This window comes from Anabrus simplex, chromosome X (assembly GCF_040414725.1).
Source record: "Anabrus simplex isolate iqAnaSimp1 chromosome X, ASM4041472v1, whole genome shotgun sequence".
Taxonomy (NCBI): domain Eukaryota; kingdom Metazoa; phylum Arthropoda; class Insecta; order Orthoptera; family Tettigoniidae; genus Anabrus; species Anabrus simplex.
Genome location: NC_090279.1, coordinates 118,487,415 through 118,500,957, shown reverse-complemented (window position 1 = coordinate 118,500,957; position 13,543 = coordinate 118,487,415). Strand labels below are relative to the sequence as shown.

Sequence of the window (13,543 nt, the reverse complement as noted above, 5' to 3'; positions counted from 1 at the left end):
TATGAAAATAAGGGTAATAATAGTGATAATAAAAGAAAAGGAGAAGAAGAAAGAGAAGATCTCAATATTTCATTGCCATTAGAGCTTTATGATTTTACTTCATTTTCTAAGTCTACTTCAGGTTCTGTCGCAGTGCAAACATCCCAATAAAGAGATGCAACATAGAGTGGAAGAAAATTTCAACGTTTCATGCTATGGAAACAAGTTAATTTTGTACCTGGAAGCGCTACTGATGAAGCACGTATTACATTAAAGCAAGTCCCTACACATCAAATGTCTGCATATAGGCTCAAAATTAACAACAATCCTATCTTACCCCACGTTGACGTAAGATATTGTAAGGACCCTAACGTAGTTGTAAAACGTTTGCAACTTCTAAGAGCCAGTCAAGATGCTGGTTACTCAGAGTATAAAAATATTTTTGAAATACAACAAGAATTACGTTGTGCAGGTATTATTGACTAATAGCTCTTCAAAGTGAAGAACTTTCCTGCAAGCTCTCTCCCGACAGCACAACAGCCTAAACACCTTCCTACATTCCCATCCCTCACCTTCACTCTCATCTACGTCATCCTTCTGTAGCATATAGTAGAACGATTACCTATATTGGTACAGACTCTTTTCCATCATTCTCCCCTCCTCAGGGTGTTAACTCCGCTCTAGCTTTAAAGCCGGACTCAAGCCCTAATAAAGAGAGGAGAGGCTCCCTAAATACTATAAAAATGTAAGCAATTTTGCCCTTTAGAACTTTTGCCGGTTTGCCCTTTATCCCATTAGCCCTTTAGGCCATTAGCCCTTTAGCCCCTTAGCCCTTTAGAAATTGAGACCTTTATGCCTACGAGGAGAAGGTGTTCTTTTACATTTTTGCACTTCTAATAAGATATCATTAGCGCTTTAGCCCATTAGCCCTTCAGACCATTAGCCATTTAGGCCTTTATCTCTAGGAAAGGGGAGGAGGAGGAGGAGGAGGAAGAGTCATTTTACCCTTTTGTCCTTCTATTAAGATGTGGCCCCTGAGTTCCTTTCCCTATCATGTGTGTAGCACGATTTATTCGGCTTTATCGCTCCTGCATTAGCTACAAGCTTTTATAAGCAATGCCAACAGATTCAATTAGTATATTCCCAAACATAATTTCAAGTTACATTGTTTATTCGATAATTTGATCGACTGCTAGGTGTTTAAATGTAACCAATATATTTCCTATGGCACTAGGCGTTCTTATAGCAGCCCATGTGTGCCATCTTGTGCAATGGTCCATAGCCGTAATCTTTCTCCATAATAGCCCCTGTATAGCCCCCATCTTGTGCATTCACCCATAGCAATCATCTTTCGACCTAAGAGCCGGTGTATACCCGCCATCGTAAGCAACCGCCGCTAGGCCGTCTCATAAGACCTTCTGTACATCCGCTATCTTGAGCAGTAGGCCTCTCAGCTAGCTTTCTCTATAAGAGCTTCTGTATAGCCGCCATCTTGCGCAAGAGCGCTTAAGCCATCTATGTGTAGGCACCATCTTGCGCAAGCGCCCCTAAGCCGTCTGATAAGAGGCTATGTGTAGCCGTCATCTTTCGCACGTATCCCTAGGCCGTCTCATAAGAACATGTGCCACCTTGCGCAAGCGCCCCTAGGCCGTCTCATTAGATGATGTGTATGGGCGCCATCTTGTTCAGTTGGCGTCGGGAAGGGCTCTTGACGTGAAACTAAGGGTAGTCACTTCCAGTTGGTGGATGTAAGTTTAGGCTCTCTCTCTTAGGCGTCGGGATGGGCAGCTAGGCGTTAAAGTATGGTTAGGCCCCTCAACATAGCGACTGTAAGGTTAGATTCGCTCTCTTATGCAAAATGCGCAAATCGACATTGCTTATCTACTATACTGGGGTTCAATGACCTTGCATTGGAACCTGCACTGCTACACTACTAGACCTCGGGTGCTGACTCATTTCCGAGTGTTGAACTGTCCTTGCTCCTCTACTTGAGACCGCATAGTTTAGGTTAGGTATGGTATCTTCTCGTGCTGAGTAATATCAACTCAAGGGACGTAACACTTCCCGTGGAATTTCTTATTTAATTGTTATCTTACATCACTTTTAGGCGGAAGTATCATGTGTTGCAAATTTTAAAAAAGTGTATGGAGTTTCGCAGTTGCCACACAACTATACAAGTAAGTACACACTAATATGAGGGTCGCAAGGCCAGCGCTCAACCGCCTGAGTCACTCAGCCCGGCAACATTTTATGCATACTTTTCAACATCTTTAAATCAATGCTGGTAGATAATGTTTAGATGTTTGAAGCAATGTAACTTAATAGTTAACACTTAAGTATTAATTAAGAAGTTATTCCTCGGCAATTTCCGTGAATGTGGGAAGTAACTAACAGATCTTACAAGTCGGCGTATTAATATTTGGGAAAACATGGCTATTCCTAATCAAAAACTGATACAAATGTTGTGTAGAAGAAAGGGACTGAAGGGTAGTGCCACAAGTGTCAAGGAAAAAACGAAACAAGAAAGCTACTGTACGTATGACCATTATTATTGGTAGTAGTAGGACAACGCGGATTCAAAAACAATGGGTGCTGCGTCAGCAATGTCCCACGAGGTCATTTATCCCTGGCAAGGTCATTGAACCCATGATGTCACGGTCATGTGACCATGACGTCACGGCCACGTGCTCGTGCATCTTGACAGACACTAACTACACTTTTGTTTTCTTACGCGGATTTTTGAATAAGTGCTCATGGCTAAACTCACTACTGACATCTTAACTGGTCCTAACCTCGTGCACTTGTTATAGCGGGGACTTTGAATAAGTCGGCGATTCCAACCTCACTGCTGTCATCGTAACAGGTCATAAACACGTGCACTGGTTTGGCGCGGAGTTTGAATAAGTGTGCATGGCTAACCTCACTGCTGTCAGCTTGAAAAGTCCTAACCACGTGCTCGTATTGGGCGCGGAATATTGAACGACCCTAACCTCACAGCTGCTATCATGACGGGACTTAGCCACGTGCTGGCGCAGAATTTTAGGAAGAGAAAACGACTGGGGGCGTAACTACACAGAAACTAGTTTTACAGCCAAGTAACTCTTCTCGACACCACCTTAGAAGGGCCTAACCTCAGAGGATCCTAGTTTGAAAGCTAACTGCCCTTCTTAACATACGCCTTTCCCGACACCTTTTTAGAGAGACCTAAATTCAAAGGACCCAAGTTTTAAGGCTAGCTGCCCTTCTTGACATGCCCTTTCCTGACATCACCTTACAGAGATCTAACATCACAGGTTGGAGAGATGCCCCTTCCCAAATCCATATTTCAGATCCCCTTCCCGATGTGAACCCTGGAGGGGTCTATCCTTACATATCTTGTGATATGCGCCCCCTTCCAGTCGCCATCTTGTGCAAGTCTTAACGTCTCCATCCGACGCGTGACCTCCCCCGTTACAGAGGACCGGCAATGCATTGTGCTGTGCCCTCTACCAAGAGCAACATATACAGTCTGTTGCTACCTTATATTACTCATACATTCCAGATATAAATGTATGTTTGTAGCGATTTGAATAGTCAGCATACATTCGCCCGTGTTCTGAACAGGGAAACTTGGCTTGGTTTTAAATATATGTTAGGAGCGCGATAACTTGTTGGTAAAAAAAGATAGAAATTGACACGCATTCAGACGGTGATTGCACGGAAAAAACTGAACGGGAATGTACCTCTCTTTCCTTATTTCTCGAATATAACATCAACTTTATGACGCAAACACAACAGTCACCTTAACAGAAAAAATGTAGTCTTGAATTCGTTCCCTGTTCTCTCTGTTCAGTTCTAGAATAAAATATCTCGAGTACATGCAACACATGGATTCGAACCCTGATATCTCTGATTAATGGTAGAATAAAAAATAATCAAATAATCAAACTACCTCACTCCTCATTTCGTGTCCTCCCTGAACCATTTGTGCGTTTATAATCTCCATATTTGTATTAATGTATAATAATTCTTTGTTGGGTAAACTGAAGAGAAAAACTCTCAAGCTTCGAACGTGTAAATCACACTTCAAACCTACTTATATAAAATTACATAGACCTGACTTACGAATTGTGATGCGATTACAGTTGGTAATGATCTTGCCTGTTATATTAAATCAACATTTGTGAATATTTCATAATTAAGAAGTAGAGACATAATATTACGTCCTTGCGTTGCCTCTTTGCGTGACGTCATAAGAGCAACAGAACAACCTGTACATCACGAAGGCAGCGGTTCGATACCAAGTACCTATCAGATTAATTCCACAAACCGTATTACTGTACTTTAAAAGTTGTGTTAAATTCGAATGGCGCATGCAAACATTTTGAATATAAAGAAATAAAACACGTGTATTTATAACATAAACATAAAATATTATCCGTCCAACACAGAAGAACAACTCTGCAATTGAGAACACACGGTACCGTTATCATCCAATGTCCACTGGCGTTCTTGCGGCCATGCACAGACACGTCCAACTTAGAGCCAACGGACGATGCACAGTGATCTGCGCTCGCCAGTGAAACTGCTAGCATCAGGAGCAAGAGAACCTGGAAAAGGTACAGAGTTCAACAGTTAACTATGACTGAAGTGACATTCTAAAGGAGGTTGTGACAGAAAAGTTGGTAGTTCAATGCAGAACACTGATTTCGGTTCCATCTATCCAACGTCAGTCAAACAAACACATTACCTTAGTTGTCAGCCCAGTTTGACAACTTTGATGGTCAGTTAACAAAACAGCGCGCAGTATTTACCTATGTAATGTAATCGTCTGTTTCCCCGTGCAGTTTTATGTATTCTGGAAAGATTTATGAACTTGATCCAAACTACTTTTTAATTATAATCATGAGAGCTTAATGAACTTTGTTAAAGGAATATACGTATGTTAAATTATCTGACAATTCCACGTCCCTTGTTACATTTTCTCCCTGTCTTGGCCTACATTTATATACTGGAGTAAGACTACAGCCCCATCTAGTCCAAGTAACTATTGCGCGGGGAACTCGTCCTGTGGTAGTTTCTCACTGAACACTGATTGCAGTTACTTGCACGGGGCAGAGAGCGTGAGGTGCACAGGTAATATTAACCAATACAATATATTCGGAATTGTTTTTTCTTTCCTTTCTCTTTGAACGTGAACCAAGAAATGGAATTTCAACGCTCGAGAAATGTACAATTAGGATCTCGAAAGCTCTGATATTTAACAACATATCTGGGGAGAGGACTCGCGTCTGTCACAGTCTGATGACCCGTGCTAGTCTTTACAAATGGAAAACTCATAATTCACGTAGAGAAGCCGCAGCTTCCAGAGCACATTACATTGGTCGGGCCTCGAACTCTGATATCCAATTCGTAAATGGTTTTGCAAAACGTAAACCGAATCGGAAGGAACCGTGGTTTCTAGTTTTACACCAGACTGGGCTCGAACCCTCGATTGTAGTTCACAATGTTTTTAATATACGCCTGTTTTCGGGGCAGTATAATACATTATTTACGATTGCCTGACATCACAGACCCTTAACGCAGAACGGGTATTTTACCCACGAGTTTAGTATTACCTGGTTACCCTCTCTATATTAAGGAAACCAAACACCAGAGAAAGCCCTACATACATTTCACAGAAATGCGGACACCCTAACTGTCGCGTGCTTACTAAAAACATCGAAATCTCTCCCGAAATTCACATAGTTAAAGTTCTGCCATACGTTGTTAATAGGGATGTAGGCGGAGAAAGTTCGCGCCAGATAGCGCTCGTGTACTACTGGGTAAGCGCAAGGCGATCGTCTTATGTTTCTCCCAGTCAGCTGCGAGAAATATACAGATTGTGACCGAGTTTCCTAAGCTAAAGCCTACTATATATTCTATAATTTTACTCCAAGACTATATTAATTATTTGTACAGGTATATCCCCTAGTATATTATGGACGATTTTCAGCGTTTAAGCGTTAAACATCTGCAAAATGAGCTACGGACCAGAGGCGCTAAAACTAGCGGGAGGAAGGAAGAATTAGTACAGCGGTAATTACAAAATTCTAACACGCTTTATTATCTAAATAATAAATAGGAGTCAGCATGCCTTTTCCTAAAGAATACAATTACTTGATTATTGTACATTGAGAAATATATAAATATACCTCCACAAGACTTAAATCATAAATAGAGATTTAAATACGCATTTACTCTACTTGCATATAGTCTTCAATTCACGTATTTTTTTAGGTTGATGGCTTACATGAAACTGCAGGTACAGCCTTGTCCACCACCAAAGGCATGTGAATTTCTTCAGTTTCCTAGTACCGGTTCCTTTGAAGAATTGACTATCAGCCATAAGGTGAAGATCACCATCACAAATGTGCATTTGATGGATTATTTTGTATTTAGAAAATCGGAAATAGATGGAGCACCTGTTTCCAACTACAAATCATTGTGTGATGCTGGATACAGACTTTTCAGGGAAAAGTTTGTTTTGTTTATAAAATGTTTTTTTTTTCAATCGAATGAAATTCTAATATGCAGTGCTGTGAAATCCGAGTACACAAAACATAAGAGCTATAATGTGAAGCTTATTTTAGGAGTACCTGGTGACATTATAGGAGCGGAATGTGAATGTGTTGCTGGAGCAGGCCCCAAGGCATGTTGTAAGCATATTGCTGCTGTAAGCTATGCATTAGAGCACTTCTCCAAGACTGGTATTGTTCAGTGTTCAGAAACATGCACCCAGAATTTACAAACTTTTCACCATCCCCCTTCCAAACGGTTGAGGCCAGTTAGCCCTATGAAAGTGGAATGTTTGCCCTTGGAACAAGTTTTCCAGGAACCCTGCCATGATGTTAGGCCATTGTCAGGAGTTAATCAGCCTGGATATCAGCAATATGTTGAAGGTATTGTGAAAAGTTCCCAACATAAGCTTGCTTTTTCTTTTGCTCTAAAAAAAGAACAGACCAGCTGCTTTGATGTCATTCATGACCACCATTATGGTGTGGATCCATGTGCGACACAAGCTGAAAATCTTGTAAGAGTCAATGATGAGGAAAGGAAGAAAATTGAGGAAAATACTAGACAACAATCCCAGCAAAGTCTATGGTTCAAAGAGAGGAAATATCGTTTGACAGCAAGTAATTTTGGGAAAATCTGTCACTCAAAAACACCTAAAGCCCTAGCAAAATCCTTATTCAAGGGAAGTGATATGAAATGGGGACTTCAAATGGAAGACTCAGCAAGGGACAGATATTCTCAGCTAACCGGCCATGTAGTCCAAAAGTGTGGCCTCATTATTCATCCTATCAGACATTATCTGGCAGCATCTTGTGATGGATTAATTGGACACGATAGAGTCTTGGAACTTAAAGGGTTGCCAAGTAATAAAAATGAAGCTATTTCAATCAAATGTGTTCCATACTTGGGTGAGAGCAGTGGTGCAGTGATACTCAAGAAAAATCACAACCATTACTTCCAAGTGCAAGGCCAGCTGTTTGTTACAGGCAGATATTATTGTAGCTTTCTTGTGTACACTGCTATTGACATGCTAGTGTTGGAAATAGAGAGAGATGACATTTTCATTCATGAAATGGCGGCAAAATTAGACAAGTTTTACCATGAATATTTTGTTCCAGTCATCCTAACCTGACATAATGGTTTTCCTGAAATTGCATAACATAAAACATACAAATATTATCCTCCCTGAAAGACGAATTTTACTGACATGCAATTTTGACTGCAGTATTTTGTATGTTTTAGCAAGTCCTATAGCCCGTTCTATGTGTATTCTTTTAGAGGCTATCCTCCTTGTTTCAATGTTTTCTGATGGAGTAAACTGCCTTTTGCCTTTCAGAAATGGTGGGATATTTAATGTTACACCTTTAGTGCATAACAGATCCTGAATGTTGAACCCCCTATCTGCCATAACTGAATCTCCTTCTTCCAAGAGATCCAACATTCCTGATCTGATAAATAACTGCCTATCTGATATTGCCCCACCATATGCATCAGATATGAAACTTATGAAACCAGATGGATTTATACCTATTAATACCTTTGTTGTGTTTGCATTTTTGTATGTAGAAAATGTAGCTTGCTGTGCTGTAGGGTTCTTAGGTTTTGCTATTGTAATCTCAGTTGCATCAATTATTACTCTAGTCGAGGGGTATTTCTGTCTAAAAGCAAGGGGGCTGTTTTCAAGGACAGTTTCTCTATCAGGCCATATGTTCAACTCTTTAAATTGGCAGTACATGAAATTAATCCAAACATTAAATATTCTTCCAACAGTAGTTTTATGGATTCCAAAGTTAAGGCCTAGTTCCTGGTCAGATTTGTTAGTCCTTAGCTTCATAACTGTCAATAAGAAACACAGTCTGGGTTCAAGAGGGAATATCTGTAAATTGTATCTGTTTTCTCCCAAAACAGCAAACACCAAATTAAAATGTTGGACGTCTGCAAACCCTGTATAAAGCAATACGGCATCAGGATTATTCATTATTTGCTCAACAACCAAATTACCTGTAGTATTTGTCTGAGTACTGACGTCTATGAAAATGGGAGTCACAGATGTTACATTCACTTCTTCGGGTATATTCACGATTTCTTCCCGTACTTCACTGGGGATGATTTCTGAAGATTCCAATATTGTAAGCTTATCGTGGTAATCCGGCGATTTTCTTGTGTATGGCCTCTTCCTTCTTTTTGTTGTGTTCGTGGTCCATGGAAAAAGCGATGGAACAGCGCCCGGTTTTAATCTTGCTCTCTCACCTTTAAATAGAAACATAAATTCTGTGGTTGTTATCGAAATGCCTAATCACTTTATAGGTAGAAAATACGAATTATTTCCGTTCGTAAGTCGCACTTACCCAACAAAGTTTTCGTGAAGTCTCCGGGTTGAAAATGATGGGAACACACTTTAATATTTTCGGTCAGATTCTTCTCACTGAAATGTTTCCTTCTAATAGTATGTAACCATTTCTTCCTCATTTCTTTATTTTGTGGAAACTGATGAAACGAAAACGATCTTCCCTGATTTTTACAAAGAGGAACACTGCAATAGCTCGGCATAGTCACGAAAATAACAATTTAAACAACTTAAATTCGTGGATATTAGCGGCATGAGTACACAGGAGACAAATGAAGAGCGCCTTGCGCTTACCCAGTACAACAGCACTGCGCTCTATCGGTGCTAGTTCTATACATCCCTATTAGCTCATGTTCAGGGTACTGAGTCGCTTCCTCTCCCTTAATCCGCCATCAGATGATACACACGAAAGTCAATCAGTACAAGAAACCTTGGCTCAAAAATTCACTCTTTAAATAGAGAAACAGCTGCTCTTTCTGGAAGGATTTATTTTTATACATTTCGATTCGACAATCTATTTGATGTTATATGAATTGATAGGCTGATTAAATTGTTGAACTACTGAATGATTGAACGAAAACTGACTGGCGATAGCTCACCCAAGCTCCAAATACCAATTTTCCTTCAGGTTGATAATGTCCTTTCAACAACAGGGAGCAATACAAAATCGATGATAGGGACATTTGTCCCAGAAAGACAAACTACTAGAATATCTGACATTTCAAGGTATTTCACACAGGTGACAGCATATACAACTTTACGAGGCCACGATACAGTGAACATAAAATACCTACGACTTTTCTCTAGTATTCTACCATACATATTCTCTAAATGTGACAAAGTTGGACATAACTACCTATTTATCTCTGAGCACTTCCCCAGTTACTTGGCTGTTTGCATGAAGGAGCTGTACCAAATTAATTCAGAGTCTATAGTATCCCCGGCATGAAATGTGATAAGCGGAAACTGAGGAAAGTATTCTTTATGGCTATATTGGACACATCTTCAAAATATCAAACTGTTCTGATAGAAGAACATTTTTGTTTAGGAAAATTCATTTCCGTGAGGATCAACTAGCAGGGCCCAAGCAAGATAGAGCAGATATTTTATATTCAGGAGGCCAAATGGACTGCATCGCTATTTACCATTGCAGGGCGTATCAACAGGGCGGTACAGGTAAGAGAGGACTTTTGGACTAGAATAGGAGGTCAAGAAAGCAAGACCATTGCAATGGAACAGGTGAAGCATTGTCTCGTCATGTTATGATTAAGAGCGAATTCTGCAAGGCAGTGTTACTGGACGGCGGTGTTTCCTTGTATATTAATTACTCTGTCGATGCTGTGAAAGTAGTACATGTGGTTCACTGCAAGTACCTACGTGAGCTTTACAGATCTCTTCATATAGTTATGGGTGTATTTAGGGGTCGCAGTAAGGATGTAAACCAGAGCCGTATAAGTTATTGGTAAGACCCTTTCAGCGTGTGAGAGACTCACCAGGAATTTTTTTTCCTTGCTATTTGCTTTACGTCGCACCGACACATATATGTCTTATGGTGACGATGGGAGATGAAGGGCCTGGGAATGGGAAGGAAGCGGCCGTGGCCTTAATTAACGTACAGCCCCAGCATTTTCATGGAGTGAAAATGGGAAACCACGGAAAACCATCTTCAGGGCTGCCGACAGTGGGGTTCGAACCCACTATCTCCCGATTACTGGATACAGGCCGCACTTAAGCGACAACAGCTATCGAGCTCGGTCTCACCAAGATTACTTGACTCAAGAACGACATGAAAAGATCCACAGGAGAGCAGCGTGATTTGCTCTGGGTGGCTTCTGTCAAGGAATAGTGTAATGAAAATATTGGAAACTTCGGTCTGGGAAGACTTGGGAGTAAGGAGACAAACAGCTGAGCTGTAATGCGTCACCTCACGGACACTCATACTACACACACAATACTCTATACATGGACATTATCAGGGATATACTTTCAAGTTTTATGTCCGCATGACCTAAGCACCATCACAGTCCTGGTTCTGTGGCCTCTTAGTACACTTTACACGCATATTCTTTGAGGAAAGAATGCTGTACAAATAGACTGCCGAAGTGCAGTATATCTTGGTGTGAGGAAAGCCATCGTCAGAAGATTAGGAGCGTTTGAAATGCGGGTCTACTGTATTAACCAGGATGAATAGAAATGTGCAGCTCTCCTACTCCGGTCATATCATTAGGCTCCCGCCTCCAAATGTTTATACAAGGGAAGATCGAGAAAAGAGGGGATCTGCTAGACCCCGCACGTGTTGGCTAAGGGGAACCTTCGACTGTAGTTCAGCCAACAGCAAAACTAAGATCCAGAGTCCAATGACGGGTACGGCACTTCTATCCAGTGTGATTTAAATATTTCGGCAGGCAGAGCGGCCAAAGAGACGGGAGGATAAAAGTGGAACTACTTGCATAGAATAATGTACTATTAATAACGGATTGTTCCTCTATAGCTCGCGTGGAGAGACCGCACTTAACTGTATAGCTTGGTGCCTACTGTCCGCACTTAACTGTATAGCTTGGTGCCTACTGACCGCACTTAACTGAATAGCTTGGTGCCTACTGTCCGCACTTAACTGTATAGCTTGGTGCCTACTGTCCGCACTTAACTGTATAGCTTGGTGCCTACTGACCGCACTTAACTGTATAGCTTGGTGCCTACTGTCCGCACTTAACTGTATAGCTTGGTGCCTACTGACCGCACTTAACTGTATAGCTTGGTGCCTACTGACCGCACTTAACTGAATAGCTTGGTGCCTACTGCAAATGAGCTCCTGAAAGCCTCTCTACAGCTCGTGTGGAGAGACCGCACTTAACTGTATAGCTTGGTGCCTACTGTCCGCACTTAACTGTATAGCTTGGTGCCTACTGACCGCACTTAACTGAATAGCTTGGTGCCTGCTGCAAATGAGCTCCTGAAAGCCTCTCTACAGCTCGTGTGGAGAGACCGCACTTAACTGTATAGCTTGGTGCCTGCTGCAAATGAGCTCCTGAAAGCCTCTCTATAGCTCGTGTGGAGAGACCGCACTTAACTGTATAGCTTGGTGCCTGCTGCAAATGAGCTCCTGAAAGCCTCTCTATAGCTCATGTGGAGAGACTGCACTTAACTGTATAGCTTGGTGCCTGCTGCAAATGAGCTCCTGAAAGCCTCTCTATAGCTCGTGTGGAGAGACCGCACTTAACTGTATAGCTTGGTGCCTACTGACCGCACTTAACTGTATAGCTTGGTGCCTGCTGCAAATGAGCTCCTGAAAGTCTCTCTTTTCTCTCCCTCGACTTGTCTCTACCACTGACAGCACACCTTTGTGTTACATCACGTTCCCTTGTTTAAACATTCATCAATCACAAATATTCCACTCAAATTCTGTGAAAATTCCACTACTATATTGAGATATTTCTTCCTTAAGTGGTGAAATGGTTTGGTACAATAGGTACTGGGTTCGATTAGCTGCCGTGTCGGGATTTTAACGTTAATTGGTTAATCGGGGGCCGTGTGTTTGTGATGTCTTCTTAAGTAGGAGCCGCATCCACAGAGACATGCAGGTCGCCTATAAGACCTACCCCAGGGCTGCTCGGAGGACATTCGCCATTATTATTATTATTATTATTATTATTATTATTATTATTATTATTATTATTATTAGTCCAACCCCTGTACCGTTTTCTCTACGGGGTCGTGTATGAGGTGAGATGAATCTGTCGAGGCGGTTTTGTTATGACCGAATGCCCTTTCTTATCAGAAAAGTTAATGAGATGAAATATGATAGTTAGAGAGGAGAGGGTGAGACCCAGTGCCGGCACATAGCCTACGCTTCCTCCTGTCGAACAGCAGCAAGGTGACTGCTCATGGCTTAACGTCACCATCCGACGGTCGGATCACCAGCAGCGGCGTCATATGCTCTCACTCCGTATGAGCACTGCGGAGACGTTTGGAATTTAATCAAGGCTTATCTAGTGATAAAAGTAGGATACCAGCAATTCCCCTACCCTACCGGCCAACATTCTGATGGTGAACGTTCTTTCGACCAACGGGACCCGAACCCGGTAACCACGTTGTCAGGGCGATTTAGACTTCAACGCCTTAACGATCATGGCCACGATGCGTCCTCTTATTATTATTATTATTATTATTATTATTATTATTATTATTATTATTATCATTAAATTTCCACTCCAAGCCTGACATCAACTCTCCCTTGACCCCTTGTTATCAGCTACAGAGAAATAAACAAACACTCACCAAGAGAAGCGACATCCTTACGAGTTCTGACAGTGATATCATTCGCTCTGGCTTGCTATTTATTTCATTGACTTGAGTGTTAAGAAAGTCCCGCATGCTGAATACAGAGAGCTCGTTGGCCGACTGGATGACCTCTCCAACCTTCGACGTCATATTCCGATAACCGAGCGGAGATTTATCACGCAAAAAAACTATCTGTGCGAGCCTGTAACAAAAAACTATGCATAAAGACCAGATTTTAACAAATCTCTTGCATTTTGTGACCAGAAATGTTACATTTATTAAATAATGAGGTAACAGTTAGTTGAACTTTGTGTTTGGTTCGATAACTGTGTAGGCCTCCAGTGAGCTGAAAAGGAGGTAGAAAATTATTCAATGTCGACATTCTTTCGCAAATTTCCTGTT

General features: G+C 41.4%; 1 protein-coding gene across 1 annotated transcript in view; it reads right to left on the bottom strand.

Moving 5' to 3' along the window:
- Positions 1-13,159, bottom strand: part of LOC136886662 (hemolymph lipopolysaccharide-binding protein-like) — a 47,361-nt gene extending 34,202 nt beyond the window's left edge. The window contains exons 1-2 of the mRNA XM_068230518.1: positions 13,139-13,159; positions 4,443-4,568 (exon numbers count right to left, since the gene is read on the bottom strand). Of these exons, the coding sequence (XP_068086619.1) occupies positions 4,443-4,568; positions 13,139-13,153 (141 nt within the window). The 5' untranslated portion in view covers positions 13,154-13,159. The remainder of the gene's footprint in view (positions 1-4,442; positions 4,569-13,138) is intronic.
- Positions 13,160-13,543: the final 384 nt, after the last annotated feature.